Consider the following 20614-nt stretch of genomic DNA (forward strand, 5'->3'; position numbering starts at 1 on the left):
GCAACACATTTATTTCCTACAAACGTGGCACCTAGTTACTGGATACAGGCTAAGTCTAGAAAAACAGGTTGTTTTTGATTGATGACACCCCCCCCCCGGAGAATTTTCTGTGGACGCCCATGGCAATTGGGAGTTTGCCATGGTAGTTATGGGTTATTTTTGCTTGATTTCAGTTAATGCAATTTCTCAATCTAGAGCACTTCATAGCATGACAAGAAATCGAACTGATTAATATTAAAGAAATACAATTCTGTAGTGTTTACTGGTTTTAAAATCAATACATTTCAGTATAAAAAAAAAACATTTTAATGCCTCTAGAGTTCAGGAGGTCATAATGCATAAGAGGTTCCAGTAACAGCAAATGTTTGATTTTATAAAAGTTTTCCCCATAGTCTAACACTTAATATGTTTTCCCTTTCAGACCAGAGATGATTTTCTTGGGCAGGTGGATGTTCCTCTTCATCAGTTACCGGTATGTTCTCACTCTCTTAACTGTGGTTTGGCACGTTAATTTGAATGTGTTTTTTAATCTTAAAATGATGTTTTCAGAACAAAAACAACCCAAGAGACCAAATTAGGCAATAGCGTGGCTGTTGGCATGATCCGAAAATATTTATTACACAAACTACCAGAAGCATAGAGACAGGAAAGGCAACATATGATTAATAGTGATTGGCGAAAAAATTTGCCTGGCACGCATCCGCGGTGAATTTCTGATTATCATGATTTTCCCGGGAAAACGTTCGAATTGCTATATTTTTTAGTGAAAACGTTCGAATTGCTAGATTTTTTGTGAAAACGTTCGAATTGCTCTTTTTTCCGTGAAACCGGTAGAATTTCACGATTTTTTGTGAACTTTCCAATTTTTCGTTGAATTTTTCGGCGAAGCAAAACGGGAAAGATTTGCCCATCACTAATGATTAACAGTTAATTTATTAAAATACTTTTAGTAGGGATGCACCGAATCCACTATTTTGGATTCGGCCGAACCCCCGAATCCTTCTTGAAAGATTCGGCCGAATACCGAACCCGAATCTGACTCCTAATTTGCATATGTAAAATAGGGGTGGGGAAAACATTTTTTACTTCCTTGTTTTGTGACAAAAAGTTATGATTTCGCGCCCCTAATTTGCATATGCAAATTAGGATTCGGTTCGGCCAGGCAGAAGGATTCTGCCAAATCTGAATCCTGCTGAAAAAGGCAGAATCCTGGCTGAATCCTGGATTCGGTGCATCCCTAACTTTTAGAACAGGTAACGATAGTTTTTAATTTTAAATGTTTCATGTTTAATTTGATATGAGCTTTTGTTAGACAGCTGTCTGGGTGACAGGTCCCCTTTAATGTTCTCATGAAGTGTATGTAGAGGATGTGGCAATTTCATAGTCATTTCTGGAATGCAAGAAGAAAGCACGGACCATTCTAATCTGTAATTACTGATAATAACACACATGAACTGCCCAATTTGTTCATGAGTATGGCAATTTTTAAAGAGAAAGCAAGTTTTATTTGATAAATCCCAGGGATTGTGGATGATGCCATGCAAAGATTACACCAAAATTCATGAAACTGAAGATCTGGAAATGCATTTACCTTCAGCAGTGTACCTTTACTAATGTGAGCATTTTTTTCAATGAATGTTATCTAACTTCATAATTTGATTATTGTTTATCTTATATTTCTTAATAACCGATAAATAATGGTTCATGATTTTTTGTATTTCTGAAGTTTTTAACTTTTTAAATTATTTTGTAATTGTACTGCAATGCTTACAATGTCTGATAGGAGAAAGTCATGCAAACAAAATGTGTCTCTATTTTAGATGCTAAATAAAAATCATGACAGAATCCCTTTAAGGAGCTGATAATTTGTACTGCAGAGAGTGAAGCGTTGAAGTGCAGTTTAATGCAAGTTATTCAATGTGTCTAAGTCAGTAGTGTCCATACTTTATTAATGAAGGGTCTACTTTTAGGGATGTCATTGCATTACTGTATGATCTACATCCATAAAAATGATCTGTTCCAGAGAAAACATTTCTTAAATATTGTATTGATTTATGAGCAAATGTATATTGCTAGGTTAAGTAAAAACTATTTATTATGTAACTTTAATAAATAAACTGTAATAAATATCTTAATGAAAATAATTTAACAGGAGGGCAATTAAGTCACGCTGTTTGTTGACAGTGCCTTGAGATCTACTGATCATCAGCTAAAGGTCTACTGGTAAATCCCGATCTACCTTTTGGGCATGAGGCACTTATCCTTGGGGACTATATTTTAGCTTGATATTGTTAATCAGGCCTTTGACTTCTATGATTAAGAAAAACAGTTTTAGACCCCTTGGTTTTATTCAACCTTACTATTTTAATCCAGACTGAACACCCAAGATTGGAGCGACCATATACATTCAAGGACTTCATTCTTCATCCGAGAAGGTAAATGTTTTTTTCTCAGTTATGCATTGTTTCAATACTGAGGATATGGGCACACATCCTGAATGCTGTTATCAGCTTGTTTATTTTTGCAGACCGAGAGAAGCAGATCTGCTCAGTGCCCCTGCTCCACTGATTTGAATCTGATCAGCCTGAGTACACTCAAACACAACAGAGCTGAAACTGAGGTCAGTCTGGAGACTTAAGCTCCGCTGTGTGTGAGCACACACAGGCTTGATCAGATTCAAATCAATGGAGCAAGGGCACTAAGCAGATCTGCTTCTCTCAGCTCTCAAAAATATACAGGCTGATAACAGGCGGAACCTTCAGGCTGTGTGCCCATAGCCTTATGTTACTAAGTTGAAATGTGATATTTGATCATTCACATATCATAAAATTGTTCTTCTTGTAGTAAATGTAAATTGTATTTCTTAGCAAAATCAACTTCAAATGGTACTTTTCAAACTGAAATATGTATTGGCTGGTTAAGCACATACTGAGTATTGTTATTATCATTATTAGAATATTAGAAACAGACATTTATTCTCAAAAGCAAATTATTTCACTTTTAGGGGCAGATTTATCAAGGATCGAATTTCGAAGTGTAAAAAACGTCGAAATTCGACCATCGAATGGCCTTATATTCGATATTCGAAGTCGAAGGTTTTTTTAATCGAATCTGGCCATATTCGGTCGAAGTAAAATCGATCGATCGAACGATTTTACTTCGACTTCTAAAAACTTAGCCAAATGTTGGCTATAGGTTCTAGGAGGTCCCCATAGGCTAACATAGCAATTCGGCAGGTTTAAGGTGGCGAAGTGTCGAAGTCGAACTTTTTTAAAGAGACAGTACTTTGATTTTCGAAGTCAAACTTTTTTTTACTTCGAATCGAAGTCAAATTTAGGCCTATTTGATGGTCGAAGTACCCAAAAATTTTGTTTGAAATTCAAAGTTTTTAAATTTGAGAATTCACTTCGACCCTTAGTAAATGTTCCCCTTAATGTTCTGTGGACCAGGTAGGAAATGTAAGGGTAATCGTTGCATTTTCTGAGTTCAGATTCATAGGGTCCACTGTAGTCATATTGCTGAAGGAATCTGTTTAGCTTAAGTATTTGGTAAGTAGTGAGTTGGTCATGAAGAGGCACCGGAATTGGGTAAATAGGCTGTAGCTTGGCTTGCCTTTGTGGTCTGTGTGATTGTCATTTTGCATAGCAGTCTGTTTTCCTTATTAAAGCTTGCCTCAGCTGACCCTTGACCACTGAACTGCAAGTACATTTTCAGCATCAGAGGCAATTGCTGAGATGTTTACATCTATTTGGTTTTACAGGCCAGAGCATGAGCTGATGTTTGGGCGAGGGCTTATCACGTACGTAGGAATACAGTGATGTGGCAGTTGTCCTGCACTGAGAATTCTGATTATCTGACCCTTTATATAATGTAGAGAGCAGACATATGATCTTTTCTCAATCATACCATAAGCACATGGCAAAGTGTAACTTGAGGTGGGCAGGGTGGCAGAGAGATGCCAGGAATTATATTATAATTGGTTGCTAGCATGGGCGTACGGAGAAAATTTTCCAGGAGGGGAGCAAGTAAGCTAATATCACATAAGTTAGCATCCCACTGAAGATGAACTTATTTATGACAATGCAGAAGATAACCTAATTAAGGCTTGCCTTCGGTGGGACGTTAAAAAAAAACAAAAAAGTTTTGTGTTGTTGGAAATTAAATTTAAAAACAATGTCTTGGAACTCGCTGCATAAGTCAGGGTGGGGCAACTGGCCCCCTCTTGACCCCCTCTTGCAGACACCCATGGAAGCTAGCAAACTTATCATAAAAAATGGTTAGGCTGCAAGTTTATATTTTGCAGGTGAGATGGCTTGGTCATAAACGTGCTGGTGATAAAAATACAGTGAAACCTCAATTTTACTCCCTGATTTTAGGTTTTCCCTCATTTTTCATATTTTTGTTGTGGTCCCAATAACACATAATGCATTTCAATGAGTGCTTTTTTCTTGATTTCTATATCATGTTTTCCTGGATTTGACACCAAAATTCTGTTCCAAAGTTCCCAATAATGTCTGTTTGTCCTATGTTAATATTATTATTAGTGAAATTAAGAGGTTTAAACTACTAGCAAGATGCATATTTTAGCATGGTCCTGCCCGTAAATAATCAATCCTAATTAGTCTGCACCTCCTACAGTCATGCACAAATCACTTATTGCTTTAGGTTGTGTAACATTAAGTGGCAGTGCTTAACCCTTAACATTAACACAATCAATGTAAAGTAAAACGCATTAGGCTTCACATGTCATAAATACTTTTTAAATTTGACTACCACCTTGTTACTGCATTTATTAACCGTGGATCTCCTTCACCCGCTTTGAGTTTTCCAATTTTTGGTAACGCTTGGACTAGGGTTTTTTTTGTGACGAGACCGCATGGTGACTTCATTTTGGTAAACTTTACATGTATACTTGCTCTATAGAGGCAGAAATACATGCCATCTTTGTTTAAACACATTTCCCTGGATTTTACACTGTTTTTCCTGGTCCCATAAGAAACCTAAAATGGTGTTTCTACTGTAGATGAGTTCACTTAGCGTTGTTGTTGCTTTCCTGCTCACGCACCTTTTCCTATATTATGTATCTAATCTTACTGTAGGTAATTTCACTGTAAACTTAATCATTGTAGGAGAGCAATACTTTGCAGGCATTCAGACTAGGTAAAGCAGTTGCTGAGGATAAAGGAACAATGTAAAATAATGTGCCACCTTCTGAACTTTCAAATCCGCTACAAATGAATTTAACATTCTGTTCCCAACTTTACTTTTATTTATAGGTGCCAGCCAACCCCAGTAATATGTGTTTTTTCAAAACTAATTTTACATGACATTTTTATTGATATTCATTTTTATAAACATTATACTATTGTTTAAAGATTATCAGAAACATAATTTTAATATGTTTTTCTTACAGTCTGCCACTTTTAACTGCAACCTACATTTTATGAAAGCCTTTTAGTTCATGGACTGTTTACTTAAGTTTTACAGGCCTAAGGTATTGGATTCTAAACATAGAACGTTGTGTTTCAAGTCATTTTTTAAAATAATGTTGCTTTCATTTCTGGAAGCTTTTGGAATGTCTTTACATACTTCTAAACCACATTGTTGGATTCAGGAACATATGTTAGGTTTTTTTTTTTTATAAATTTTGTTCCTGGTCTCTACGCATAGGTATTTTTATATGGCTATTTAATAGGTTTATGTGGTAGTTAGAAATCATTTGTCTTGACTATAAATTCATATTTTCAGAGTGCCTAATAAATATCAGGCTATTCTCCAGCCTGTTGTAGAACTTTGCACTTTTACTTAAAGACGACATGTCAACTCTGTCCTAAGGGCAATGACACATGGTGCGATTAGTTGCAGGCGACTTCTGATTGCCCAATGCATCATAGTAGGGATTTCAATATTTGCAGTTATTCCCATTAAAATAATATATATATATATATATATATATATATATATATATATATATATATATATATATATATATATATATATATATATATATATATATATATATATATATATATATATATATATATATATATATATATATATATATATATATATATATATATATATATATATATATAATAAGGCTGTACCAAATCCTTAACATGCATCTTACCTCATTCCAGGCATAGAAATCATAGTGAATTTTTGTTATTTAGGAATATATATGTGTTGTTTCTCTGATTTAACAAAAAAAATAATTAAAGGGGTACTAAAGCTAAAATTTAATATAAGCTTATCATATAGAAATAAGACGTTTTCTAAATATAATGAATTAAAAATTCTGAACCGTTTCTGAAATATTCAAGTAACTCTTCTCTCTCAATATTCAAGTAACTCTCTTCATTCTCTCTTCATTCAGGAGACTGATTTTTAATAACCGTTAAAACCAATGCATCTTTCAGCAATCCGTTATTTGAGTTAACTCTTAATACATCTGCTAGGAAAGGAAGCCCCCACCCCCATGAGATATATTGGATCTGACTGTCAATTAAAAAATGAAAATGTTATGTTAATTAAATGTGTATTTGTCATGCTTTTAGGTTGATTCACCACTTATAAAAAGAAACTGCTATATTCTAAATACAATTTTCATGATAAATACACAATAACGTTTTATGTTTTGCAGCCACAAATCACGAGTCAAAGGAAACCTAAGGTTAAAAATGACATATTTACCCAAAAACAATGGATCAGAAGATGACACCGAGCAGGCTGAGGAGATGGAGGTAAATTATGTACACTGTTTCTGTAGTTATCAAATAAATGCATTTATTACTTATATTACAATGTTTTTAGCTTCACTGCTGCTGCACATAACTCCTATATCAGATTATCTTATTGTTTAAACATTTAAAGGCTAATATATATTTTTTTCAGTTGTCTAGAGCATTATTAAGGCTGTCTTAAAGGGAAAGTATACCTCTTCTTGACAGGAGCCAGTTGGGGTTATGTGGAAAAGGTACATAAATATTATCTGAACTTCCAGAAATAAATATAAATGCATTTTGTTGCACAGAAATACCTGATTCTTCAGATTAAACAGTAACCGTGATACAAACCATTCCCCACCCCCTTTTGGCTCACAGTGTACTACAACCACACTGTCACATTATTTCATTATTTCATTTTGAAGTGATGGGTTGTCCCTCTCATATATATATATATATATATATATATATATATATATATATATATATATATATATATATATATATATATATATATATATATATATATATATATATATATATATATTATAGAGAACCACTAAGGAAAGCAAAGGGAATTACAGGTCCCAGAATTTATTGCTTCATAATGGAAAACTTAAGGGAGGGGCTGCATTACACTGTAAGCTGAAGGGGGTTAGGAATGGTTAGTCAGAACATCATGGTTTTCTTTCAGGCTGTGTAATCAGGGATGTCTGTGTAAGAAAAAAATATTTTTAGAACTTTAAATGTTTATTCGCCTTTTCTACATAAGCCCAACTGAATGAGCTTTTGTCAAAAAGGGGGTTTATTTTCCTTTTAGCGGTGAGACTGCAAATTTATCTGTTTAATTGCAGGCTAATTGTTCTTTATAATTGTAATTGTCTTACAAATCAAGTGTAACTAAAAGCATATAATTACTAAATCTTTGTTTCTTGTCTTTCTAGCCTGGCTGGGTTATACTGGACCAACCAGATACATCTTGCCAACCTCAACTGCAACAAGAACTTTCCCCACTACCTCCAGGATGGGAAGAGAGACAGGATATCCTTGGAAGAACTTATTATGTCAGTCATCAGTACAGAAGAACACAGTGGCAAAGACCTACTATTCAGTATGTGGTTTAAATGAAAATAATTTCAGTTTAATTGGGTGAAGTCAACACCACATTGACATTTTTATGTACTTGCTGCAGTTGTTTCATTTGTTTAGGGTAAGGACACATGGGCAGATTCGGGGAGATTAGTTGCCCCGGCGACAAATCTCATCTTCGGGGCGACAATCTCCTTAAACTGCCTTCCCGCCAGCTAGAATGAAAAATCGCCAGCGGGATGGGACTCGCTGCACTTCATTTTCCGAAGTTCCGAATCTGCCTATGTGTCCTTACCCTTAATCACGAAGCACTTCAGTAGCAATATGTCATCACTTCGGTCTAGGATAGTGCAGTTATTTATTCTGTATATAAGGCCTCTGAGATAGCAGCTCATCCCTAGCATAAATATCTTATATTAGTTCAACGCAGTTCTGTATAACTTTATTATCCAAATCAGAAATTAGGGGAATGGTTTGTCCTTGCTCTTAGGGAAGGCCAAGCTTGCACCCTGGACCTTTAGCAGGGTGTAGAAAACAAAATAGATAGAGAGGTGGGCTGTGCAACAAAGTATAGCGTATTGGAACTGTTTTTTAATAATGCACGCAAAATGATATTGCATTTTGTAATTCACAGTTGTGCACATTTACAATTTTTGCTAAATCATCACCTAAATGTGGTATGTCACCACAAAGGCATAAGGCCCTTTGTGGACTACACAATTCTGAAATAAATGTCACCATCTGACACAGCCCAACTTTGTGACTTCATAAATTCCCTTTGCTGTTTTTACTTTGTAATAATGCCTCCTATCTAGCACTTTCCCAGATAAATTCTTACCCTGTGCGCATTTATAGTCTGAATAGTACTTTTTGAAGAGATGTATTTGGGATTTTAGCATTACACATGTGCAGCAGTCAAGAAGAGGGTTAATTATGCAAAAATATCTCAAATTAAATCCTATCCATACATCCCAAGGAAACTTCCACAATGTAGTTATATTTATACATAAATACTGAGCAGTCTCTGTTTCACACAAATCAAAATCCTTAAAATAAAATCTTTGTATTTATGCCTAAATTAATATAGATGTGTGTTTTATGTACATGATGTATAAAAAAATAAGTGGGGCGGTTAATTTAACAAATTAGCAGAGTTTGCACCATAATTGGTTGTATCAAGCGTCATTTTTGGAATTGTGTATCCATGAGTAGTAAAAACATAATTTAATACAGTTAGTAGAAATATTTGAAGTGCATCTCCATAAATATACTCATCGATACATGATTACTCATGGATATATGATTCCAAAAATGCCAATGATCCTACATGAAACAGCGCTGACCAATCATGGTGCAAACGTTGCTACTTTTGTTACATTACCTGCCCCCAGGTGATCATGTACATAAATCACATCTATATATTAATTTAGGGATGAATACAAAGATTTTATTTTGATGATTGTATTTATTGAAACAGAGACTGCTCAGTATTTATGTATGAATATAAATACAATGTGGAAGTTTCCTTGGGATGTATGTTTAGGATTTAATTTGAGCTTGTTCCTATTGGCCCATGTTTTTAGCTGACAAGCCTGAACTATTGATATCTGGGCAAAAATCACCAGGTTTGATCATCAGGTTGAGGATGGCATCTGCATGTTGATGTGGTCCTTGATACAATGGCCTGCATATTGCCAAATATCCAACCGTTGACCTGACGACCAAATGATATTGACTACCTCAACCTCAAGTTAAAAGATTTGTTCTTTGGGAGTCTCAGCCAGCTTTAGTTATTCTGACAGCCAGACAAGGTTTGGAAGTCAAAATGGAAGTTGTGTAGTAGAGGATCTAAAAAGAATTAACGTCCGTAAAATGATAATAAAACTGATCCCTTCAGGGTGATTTTGCTGCCAGTGCAGGAGGCAACCTTCCAGATGCCACCCCCTCAGCCCCACGTTTACTTTTTTTTGTGCTTCTACAGGGACCAGAAGGGACCACATCACAGATCGATAGCTGAACAGGCAGATAGTGGAATTGCGTTTTCAGTTTCTGGTGCTAGGGACAATAACCATATGACAACCACACTGCATTTTTAGCTGCAAGCTAGAAAGAGGCAGAATAGGCAGGCTGATAATTCAAAACTATACAAAATAAATATTGAAGCGTTTCTAAAGTTGCATAGAATAGGCCAATCTATATCATACCATAATTTAGAAATGAACTTCACGTTTGAAATCCATACATTAGCAAATTAGCAAATTAACGTCATGTTTACAAATTTGAGGGCAATAATGTTTTGGTTTGCGGTTAAGATTGCTACACAATTCATTACAACTTTAATGTTTGAATAGTACATTATGAATATTTTTGCAGAGATGATACTGCAGCTAATGAGAGCAGGAATGTTCAGTTGGAAGAACAGCATCATCATGCATTCACAACAAGGAGGCAAATCTCTGAAGAAACAGAAGCCTCAGAAAGCAGAGAGTCTCCAGAGGTAAAGCAAATTACATACATGCATTGTTACATTCTTCTTTGTCTGTAAATTAATGTACAATACGTATTTCTTTTAGAGCTGGGAAATTATAACAGAAGATGAAACAACAGTATATAGCATCCAGAATGCCCAGCAACAATCTGCACCAAGCAGTGATGCCCAGGCACAAATCACAGAAGAGCTTAGTATAAGGCTTAACATTTCTGGGAATATGCCAAACAGCAGACAAAGCTCTTCCAATGTAAGACACTAATGAAAATACTAATTAAAATCACTTCTCTACGATATACAGCAATTTCACTCGCTTGCCCTGTAGATGAAAAACACAGGAAAATGACCATTGTATGGAAAAGCCTTGAAATCCTCCTTTCACAGTCTAAAGCTGGTCATAGACGCAAAGATCTGATCATATGAATCGAGGATTCGTACAATTTTCGGACAGTGTGCAGAGAGTCCAGTCATTTTTCGTACGGCTGAGATCGGTCGTTTGGACGATTGGACAGGTTAAAAGATTTCTGTCGGCTGCGGGTAATATCTCTGCGTGTATTGCCGATCGTACGATTTGCAGAGGGAGACTGTCACTAGCTTTGGTCAGACATAACTTTCGTACGATTGCTGTCAGGGGCAGAACATCGGCTGATCTGTTCTTTTGTACTTTATTTGATCGGAATGGTTAGTGGCAGGTCGGTAAAATGGGAAAGTTTGATCGTATGATCGGATCTTTGCGTCTATGGCCAGCTTGAAGTTGGATTGGGTAATCACATGGAAATGGTTCTGCATTTTTGTCCGATTGCCAGGTTCAATTCTCAAGGAACAAGGGAGGTTTTTCAACTTCAGACTGTTTTCAGCTTAATTTCTCTTCAAAGGTTAGCAACCATAACTATCTATTTCCAGTAACCCTCAATTGAGCTAAAAGCATAATATTTGCAGTGTTAAAATAGGAAAAAAGCAATTCATGGTTTGGGTTTAGATCCCCTTTAACAGCTGCTTGTGGGAGTTAGAACACTTTTTAATCCATAACATATCTACACCACACGGAATAATGGAATATGTGAAACATAACCCTCAGCCTCCATATAGTGCCTATGTGAATTCATATATTTCTATTATGGATATACTATTTTTGGCCATGTTTCTACCCTGCATTGAATCAGAAGATTCTGTATAACATGCAACTTTACACTATTAAATAAAATTATGAAAGGGTGATCTATATTTTATTTGCTAATAAAATTATACATATATTTTATAAAGGTCCATTCCAACAGAAGAGAGAGCTTGCAGTCATATACTTCAGAAGAACTTCCTACGTTACCAGTTGTAAGGTTATATTTGTTTCATTATGCATGATACTATATAAGACTGATCAAGAATTATATTCTTTCACTCCCATAATGCATTACGTTATAAAATACTTACTGGAAGAAATTAAATCAGATTAGTGAGTTTGGATTAATTTAGGGGCATATCTATCGAAGGTCGAAGTTAAAAAAAACTTCGAACTTCGAATTCAAGAAGACCAATCGAATGGAGGTAGAATCGTATGATCGTACTTCTAATCATATAATCGTACTACAATCGTACTTTGATTCAAAGGTTTTTTTAACTTCGAACTTCGATCTCCCACACTCCATACAGTTTCTAGGAGGTCCCCCATAGGCTAAAACAGCACTTCGGCAGCTTCAAAAAGTACTTCAAACAGTACTTCGACCTTCGAATTTCAAAGTTTTTTCAAATTCGAATCGAAGTTGGACTATTCCCTAGTCGAAGGACACAAAAAATAGCTCGAAATTCAACGTTTTTCAATTCAAAACTTCACCTCGACCTTTGATAAATCTGCACCTAAATGTGTTGCTGCTCTATTGATGACAGTTTCTTAAAAAATAATTGGTAGAGGTATTTTATAAAATTATAGGGGAGTGCAATGTGAAATGATCTACCTTGTGATTTTTTAACTTTAGCAGCCTTACAGTAGCTATATAGCAGCGCTGCCTGAAACCTCCTCATAATACAAGGGCACGTTATATTGTTCAGTTAAGCACTGGGGAAACATTTTCTGCACTGCATATTTGAGATCTCCCAATAGAGTTTAGAATTTCTATAATAGTCAAGGCTGGGAGCTATGATGGCTGTTTTTAATTTCTTATAAAATCTACTTAATGCATTTGAAGGTTATGTCAGATCAGAAATGTATCTTGTATTTTGGCTTGGTTGAGACTGAGCTAGTGTAACCTGACTGGACGAAAGTCATAATGGAAACCTAGAAATAGAAACATAGCTTTTTTTTCATTGTTTTTCAGTCACAATATTTTAATGTAAAACTACTTTTGGTGATGTTATTCCTTCAATGATTACAAGATTTTTTTTGTCTGTCCATCCAATCTAAAATAATTTTAACAACTTTTGTTTATTGTTTCCAACAGATGAAACATTTAGCACATAGATGTTCTGTTGCTGTATTTTTCAGCAAAATTTACTTAGAATGAATATGGTGACAATGTGTTACAGGTACCACTCATCTTAGTTTTCTTTTAGCCTTAACCTGCATTGTCAGTATGGCAGGTAAAATTAAACTTGATGCTAATGGTATTAAAGGTTCAATAAATAGGGCTTGAGCTGAAGATTGATTTTGCCTGTCAAGCAAGCCATCAGTGCATAGAGAAGCTCTCTGTACGATGAACCGTTCTTTATTTAAAAATATTTCAGGCTGTAGCGGTGGGAAGGGTGGGGTTTGTTTATACAGAGGTTTCTCAGTGGACCGCTGATTTGTTTAACTTTGCTTATTGGGACCAGGAAGTAGAATGACCATTTCATTTTTAAATTTTGGCCTGTTTAGAGCATGTAATATAAATCGTAGCTATTTCCTGATTAAAATAATAGGCAAAATGTATATTCAGTACAAACCCTCTTCATTGAACTTGTGCTGAACTTGTGCTTTCTTTTTAAAAGCAGCATACATTATATTTTGTATTGTATATGCCTACCATGTATAAATGATTTAGACTTTCATTTTTCTGTTGATAGAGGGAACAGTCCGGTTTTGTAACATTTATTCTGCTCACTTTTCAAGAATATTAGAGAACAGAAGTTTCAGTTTAAAATTTCTTTTTCTCTTTTTTTTCCAGTTACTACTACCTACATCTTCAGGATTACCGCCTGGCTGGGAAGAAAAACAAGACGATAAAGGAAGATCATATTACATTGATCACAATAGCAGAACTACTACTTGGGAAAAGCCTATAGTACAGGTATCATTCTCAATCCATTGGAAGTTTTACAGTTACCTTAATCTTGATAGCAAAACAGGCACTGCATTTTTGCAGTATTTGGAGCGTCATTATTATGATTTTGTACAGTGAAAAGTGCCCCAAGAGATTTTTAGAGTATGAGTTAGATGATAGTTACTATAATGCCCTTGTCTTGCTTTTAGTAATTTTTCAGAGCTTATATTATAGCAGCCGCATCCTCATTTATAGTTTTTCTCTCCAAGGTACAATCTTCTAAACAATATAAGACTTGCAAATGACTCATTAATATCCTATACATCTATCAGAACTGCTGGTTTAATAGCCCAAGTACAGCCTTATAATTTAGAGCCATATACAGTAGCCAAACTTGCAGACAATATCAATCTCTTTAGATCTCTTCAGTGCAATATATTGCATCATGTCTTTTGAGAGGGTAGAACTTAAAGAACAGCCAAGCGGAGGAACCATCAATGTATAAGGAGCCCAAAAGTGTTAACGTCTATCATTTTTTATTTTGATGTTTTAAGGCTTTACACTTGAAATCAGATTTCTTTGACTTCTTTTAGCCCATATTACCCTAATCATTGTGGTTCTTTTAATACCAAACTTGACAACAATTCACATGATGGCTTTGGAGGAGATAGAGAAGAACTAAAATTACTTTTACAGAAGGTAGGGAAACTCAGTCATAATTTACATCAATCACATAGTATTTTCATTAGACAGATTTGAGAATGAAATGTATTAAAAACACTAGTGATCAGATAAACTTGAGCCAAAACCCACCTGTACCTGTGCTGTTAGGCATATTTCCATTATAGCCAATGACAGATGAAAGAACTGTGTTCAGGCATTGTTCTGCTGGAGGAAAATCGCCAAGTGTACAATAAGCCTTGTTGTTGGCTTTTTTAAAAGGGACCCATGGAAACTTCCCAGGCTTCATCTGTCCAGAATGTCCCTGTCATTTGTCAACCACAAAGGTCAACTAGTGAATCTGCACAGTTATCAGAAACGGAGCAAGGATTTTTCCCCAAGGGATGGGAAGTGCGCCATGCACCAAGTGGAAGGCCATTCTATATCAACCATGTAACCAAAACAACCACATGGGTATTTTTGCATATATATATATGTATACACTTTTTTATTGTAATTTTGTTTTGAGAAAATGATAACAAATTATTCCACCCCAGTATTTCCTAGTTGTTAAAATATCATATTGAATATGGTGTATGTATAGCACAATAGGGCGTATACATGTACTGTTCCTCATGTTATCAATAAAAAACACCCCGCACAAATGTAAATTCTAGTTCAGGTGAGATTGGTGCATATAATGTTCAAGAAAATCCAGCTACTAAGGAATATTTTTTATTCTGCCAGTAACAAACATCTAATGAATGATAGTAGAGATTTGCCAGCACTAGTCATTATTTTACATCATTTGGAACTGAAGTTTAGTACAATTCAATTGTAAAACTGAAATAGTATTGTTACTTAACTTGTGTTTATTATTTTTTTTTTTTAAAAAAAAAAGGAAGACCCAAGATTTAAGATTCCAGTACAGCTAAGGCCAAAGCCACCCATAGATCTATCAGATCTGGGACCATTGCTTGTAAGTATTTTCAATCTATGATATGCTACTGTAGAATGTAAAGGTGTTACGGTGATAAGCTGTATGTGAAGCTGCTTTTTGCCTTTTAAAGGTGTCAGCCCACATGTCCCAAAGACTTATCTGTGGACCCACCAATTTAGTCAGATCTTTTCAATTTATCATGCTTGTCGCTACAGTAAACTGTGTTACATAAGGTCACATTTGGACCTAAGCTGCAGAAATATATGGCCATGTTGATTCCCTGTTTTTTTTAAGGAAGATTCCGCCGCATTCTTTCCAGGCATCTCTGGCAAAAGTACAGAATAGAATGTAAAATAAGCATAGCATTTTTTGATTTCTTACAGCCTGGTTGGGAAGAAAGAACTCATACTGATGGAAGAGTATTTTACATTAATCACAGTAAGATGATTTCTGATCTGATCTTGTCAAAATGTTACTGTAAATTGCCTTTAAAACAAAATATAATTTGTTTTAGATACAAAGCAAACACAATGGGAGGATCCACGGTTACAAACTGTTGCAATAACTGGACCGGTAAGTTTCATATTCATTACTAAACGACTCCATACAAGAATTTCACTTTTATTTTATAGTGTGATTAGCTCTAATACTTGGGCTAGAGTGGTTAGGTATTCTGACTGTGGAGAAAAGTTAATATTTGGTTAAAGACATCCTTTCTTATTTGATTTTCCATCAAATAGGATTGCTTTTTCATGAATGTTTCTTCCTTTATTTCACTGTAATGTGTGCTCGCATTGCCCCAAATGCAGATTTATATCTTAGATAGCACACAACAATTATTATGTTTTTGTTTGAACTTCTGTTTAATTATTTTCTATCAATGTCCTTCCTTTCATCAAGGCTGTGCCTTACTCCAGGGATTATAAAAGAAAGTATGAGTACTTCCGGAAGAAATTAAAGAAGCAGGTAATTTCTCCCTGTTTTGGCACTGTATAGAGAGACATTGAAGTGGGACTGGTTGCAGCACTTGTGAATTGCAGCCAGGCAGAGAGTTCAAGTACCAAGCCCATAACTATCACCAAATATATCTCGACAGTGCAAGTAATGTATTTATATCTAGTCTACTGATTATACATTTATTGGTAATGTTGTCTAAACCTTGCTACACAAGAGTTAGGGTTAGGCTCAATTCATGATTTTTCAGCCCATTTCAAATATGGTAATATAAATGGATTGACAAGGTAACACTGAACCAATAAATCTGGTCATGGTGAGCAGTCTGATGCCATTTAGGAGGCGGGCCTCTAGTTGTTAAATGGGTGTCCCACACATCAAGTTATTTTGCCAATACATGAATTGAGTTAAAAAGGTTTTAAATACAGAATTCCAGTAACTTTTTGTGTATATATATATATATACACACACACACACATTCATTTATTGTGCACTACCTTAATTACATTAAGAAGTTTAAATACTGATATTCTGACGTATCATTGACGTATATTCACTAAGCTCAACAAAGGATAGGCAATGATTTTTTTTTTTTTAAATAGTTTTTATTAAAGCCTCATCACAGTTTTACATATTCATTTGTGCATCAATGTCATTATTGTTACAAATTGAGCAACCAATAATCAATAAAACATTTTGATCAATGTCGGTTGGCAATGATACTTTTGAATATCTGGACATTTTCCAACTGCTGTTGGCATATGATATGATTTATTAGATCCTATTGCAACTCAAAAAATTGTACACAAAACTACTCCTAAAATATACGTTAGTGTTTCGTGCAGGTTTATATCCTCCCAACCTAGTATTTCTGGGTTTGGTTTTTCAGGAATAAAATATTAATTATTTTTTACATTTGCCCACCAGCTTGATATTCCAAATAGGTTTGAAATGAAGTTACGTCGTACATCCATTCTTGAAGATTCCTATAGAAGGATTGTAGCTGTAAAAAGGCCAGAGTTTCTCAAAGCACGTCTTTGGATTGAATTTGATAATGAGAAAGGCTTGGACTATGGAGGAGTGGCCAGAGAATGGTTCTTCCTGATCTCCAAAGAAATGTTTAATCCTTATTATGGTCTTTTTGAATATTCTGCCACGTAAGTATGTTCAGCGATGGTTTTACATATGATGTCATTTATAAGGAGCAAGACTATACAATGAGAAAAAGCACTTAACTGTTACTGTGTTTAGCTTTATATAAGTACTTAATTATAATACATTCCAATTCAGATTTTGTTTTATCGGAAAGGTGGCCGTACACTTTACAATTATGATCTTTCCTGCAACCATTGTTTTTATTAAACAAACATTCTGTGGCTATATTACCTGTTGTCCCACCATTTTCCTGGAAACAGACACAAAATGCCAACAAACTAGAACATACACAGGGGCACATTTATTTAGGTCGAGGGAAGGCATAGAATAAAAAAAACTTCGAATTTTGAATGTTTTTTGGGCTACTTCGACCTTCGACTACAACTTCGAATCGAAGGATTCAAACTAAAAAATCGTTCGACCATTCGATAGTCGAAGTACTGTCTCTTTAAAAAAAACTTCGACCCCCTACTTCGCCAAGTAAAACCTACCGAGGTGCAATGTTAGCCTATGGGGAAGGTCCCCATAGAATTCCTAACAAAATTTTAACAAATTTTTCGATGGTTTAAAATCCTTCGATCGTTCGATCAAACGAATTGCGGTAAATCCTTTCGACTTTGATATTCGAAGTCGAGGGATTTAACTTCGACAGTCGAATATCGAGGGTTAATTATCCCTCGATAATCGACCCTAAGACAAGAATATGCAAATTTCACACAGGATAAAAAGGCTCCATTTATTCATATATCATTATTCATATATTTATATATCAGTACTTCCGTAAAAGGTGAGAACAAGAAATGTGCTTGGGAGGAGAATTAAAACTTGTATATTATAGTGACAGAGAAATTACTCTTAATCTTATATGTGTGTATATGTATGAAAAGTCAAGAAAAAAAGGCAGAAAATACTGCTACCTGTTAACTGACTTTATACCAGTTATTACTTTGAGATCACAAACAACTATACAAAAGTATCTTACTGCTTATTTTATAAAGATTACTTGGAAAGTTGGAAATATCCATTGTTATGAAATTCTGACTTGGCTAGCATTTTCCCTTTAACTTTGCTGAAAGTTTGATTTGTTTCAATGTACTGAAAGAAACAGCATTTTGTAGTCATTTAATCAACTTAAAGTCTCAAGAGAAGTTTCCATGTACTGAAATAAAAACTCAGACAGGGATCCATACATGCCTTTTAAAGTGTTTATTTTTTTTTACTCTACATAAGAAGAGTGAAAGTTTCTGGCAGTGTTCTTCCTACTAGAAAAATAGTTAAAGCCAACTTTAGAAGAGTCACCTTCATACTTAACCACTGACGCACCATTGTGAAGTGCACGAAATATCTGGAAATGTATATTGTATCATTTAGCTGGAAGACCCTTAGGATCATGCGATTAGAAGACAATTATTAGTTTTTTAAATGAATGTCATTTTCTATTAAATTATGTTGATAATTCAATTAATTTTTTTTTAATAGATTTTTATTGTTTAGCCATGTAAGTTGAATTCTTAACTTGTTTAATTTTTAACAGGGATAACTATACTTTACAAATTAATCCAAATTCTGGTCTATGCAATGAAGATCACCTTTCATACTTCAAGTTTATAGGCCGTGTGGCTGGAATGGCAGTATACCATGGAAAGCTTCTTGATGGTTAGTTTTATTTTGTGTAATTTTTAAAAAATTCCCACGAATGGCAGGTTGCACAGGGGCTTTATTTATGACTGTTAAAGAAAGCAAATGTAAAAGGATGGCGTTAGCCTCTTAAATGGTGTGTATATGAATCTGTTTAACTACCATATGTTAGTGACTGCCAAAGCTTATGAATAGCAATATGACTATAGAAAGAGAAAATAAATATCTAGAACACATAATAAAATTTAAGGCTCTTGTGTATTTACTTTTTCAAAGATTTTATTCTGTTCCCTGTACCACTTGCTCTACATTTTATGGTGGAGTAACCACAAGTTTGTAGCTATTTTTGTAGCCAAAATGAAGGCTTCATTGCTTTAGTATGATTTCTAAAATAGTTTAAATCGTACATAAAACCAAGACAATGTACGAGAAACCACATTTTATTAATCCTGTTACATACAAATGCTATGGAGCTTCGCTATACCATTTGCCCTATGCAGAGCACCATGTGCAGTTCTTCTGATGCAACCCTTGTTCTCTAAGGCCTAAGAGTGATGTATGTGTGAACTAGTACCCTGCACTCCGGGTATGCAAATACAATCCAAAAAATATAACTCATACTTTTGTCTTTGGCTCCCAAACTTGTCACCCAGCACTGGATCACTCCACCTAGGAGAAGATGGGTATGGTTTAACAAATTTACATGTTCTAGAGGACAGATTGACATTCTAAAAATGCCCTGTTGTTGGTTAGCTTCTGTTTTTGTTCTGCCTCGATCCTTGTAATCTTCTGTAGAAGATTTCTTCAGAGTGACTGACAAGCAATTGCTGTGGCTGTCATTTGCTCTTGTGCTTCTGGAAAGTCATCCAGTCTGACATTACAGTGCTTTTTAAATATCTTTATATAAAAACTGATAATAGTATCCCTTTAATGCAAAATCGAATAGTCTGTTATTAAAGTTGGAATTAAACTGTATGCAGCGTGTTGAAGTTGTAAATGTCCAAACAGAAATGACTACCAAAATGGTAAATATCTACTAATTTATATCTGTTTTTTCTTTTACAGCATTTTTTATTCGTCCGTTTTACAAAATGATGCTCCAAAAACCAATATCAATTTATGACATGGAGTCTGTGGTAAGTTTTAATTGTCATACAGTGTTTGTTAATTGTATTGATGTATCTTTCTAGTATCATCTTTCTAGTGTTTCACAAAGGTTATTGAGAGTGGAATAAATGAAAAGGAGACCATTTTGCGTATTAAAAAGGTGTTGTTTTTTCTGGGTTTGCAAATAATGGAATATTGTTACTGAAGTTGTTCATTATTTATGCATAATATGTATGGTGTTAGTAAAAAGAAATATCACAGTTCATTTTCTACATGATCCTTATTTCTTGGGATATCGCACTTTTAAATCAACAAAATATGGTTGGTAGAAATAAAATCTGTGCTTTGGGTGCACATAAATATGAAAGAATTTGTGGAAAATGGTATATGAAAGTAGAAAGAAGGACATACAAGTCAGTATTTCAAGTTGAGAAACGACTTTGCAAAAAGAAAATTCAGTCAACATCAAAAGTTAGACTTTGATATAACAATGAGACAGTCCTGAAAGACATAAAACTCCTTCTGCATTCAGGAACGATAATGTGTTGCTATGATGCCGTGATCCCCAACCAATAGCTCGCGAGCAACATGTTGCTCTCCAACCCCTTGGATGTTGCTCTCAGTGTCC

The 20614-nt window shown here is 34.8% G+C and overlaps 1 protein-coding gene across 4 annotated transcripts in view; it reads left to right on the forward strand.

Moving 5' to 3' along the window:
* The window catches only part of nedd4.L (NEDD4 E3 ubiquitin protein ligase L homeolog), a 70603-nt gene that overhangs the window by 41311 nt on the left and 8678 nt on the right, over positions 1–20614 (forward strand). For 2 of the 4 annotated variants that reach the window (XM_018253050.2, XM_041586770.1), the window contains 16 exons: positions 422–472; positions 2374–2435; positions 6644–6743; positions 7670–7836; positions 10188–10311; positions 10388–10552; positions 11566–11631; positions 13437–13559; positions 14475–14666; positions 15094–15171; positions 15516–15570; positions 15647–15705; positions 16033–16098; positions 17014–17243; positions 18776–18897; positions 19945–20015. In XM_018253050.2, coding sequence (XP_018108539.1) covers positions 422–472; positions 2374–2435; positions 6644–6743; positions 7670–7836; positions 10188–10311; positions 10388–10552; positions 11566–11631; positions 13437–13559; positions 14475–14666; positions 15094–15171; positions 15516–15570; positions 15647–15705; positions 16033–16098; positions 17014–17243; positions 18776–18897; positions 19945–20015 — 1731 coding nt within the window. The remainder of the gene's footprint in view (positions 1–421; positions 473–2373; positions 2436–6643; positions 6744–7669; positions 7837–10187; positions 10312–10387; positions 10553–11565; positions 11632–13436; positions 13560–14474; positions 14667–15093; positions 15172–15515; positions 15571–15646; positions 15706–16032; positions 16099–17013; positions 17244–18775; positions 18898–19944; positions 20016–20614) is intronic. The other 2 variants (XM_041586771.1, XM_041586772.1) reach the window with 2 other exon arrangements.

Source organism: Xenopus laevis, chromosome 3L (assembly GCF_017654675.1).
Source record: "Xenopus laevis strain J_2021 chromosome 3L, Xenopus_laevis_v10.1, whole genome shotgun sequence".
Lineage (NCBI taxonomy): Eukaryota > Metazoa > Chordata > Amphibia > Anura > Pipidae > Xenopus > Xenopus laevis.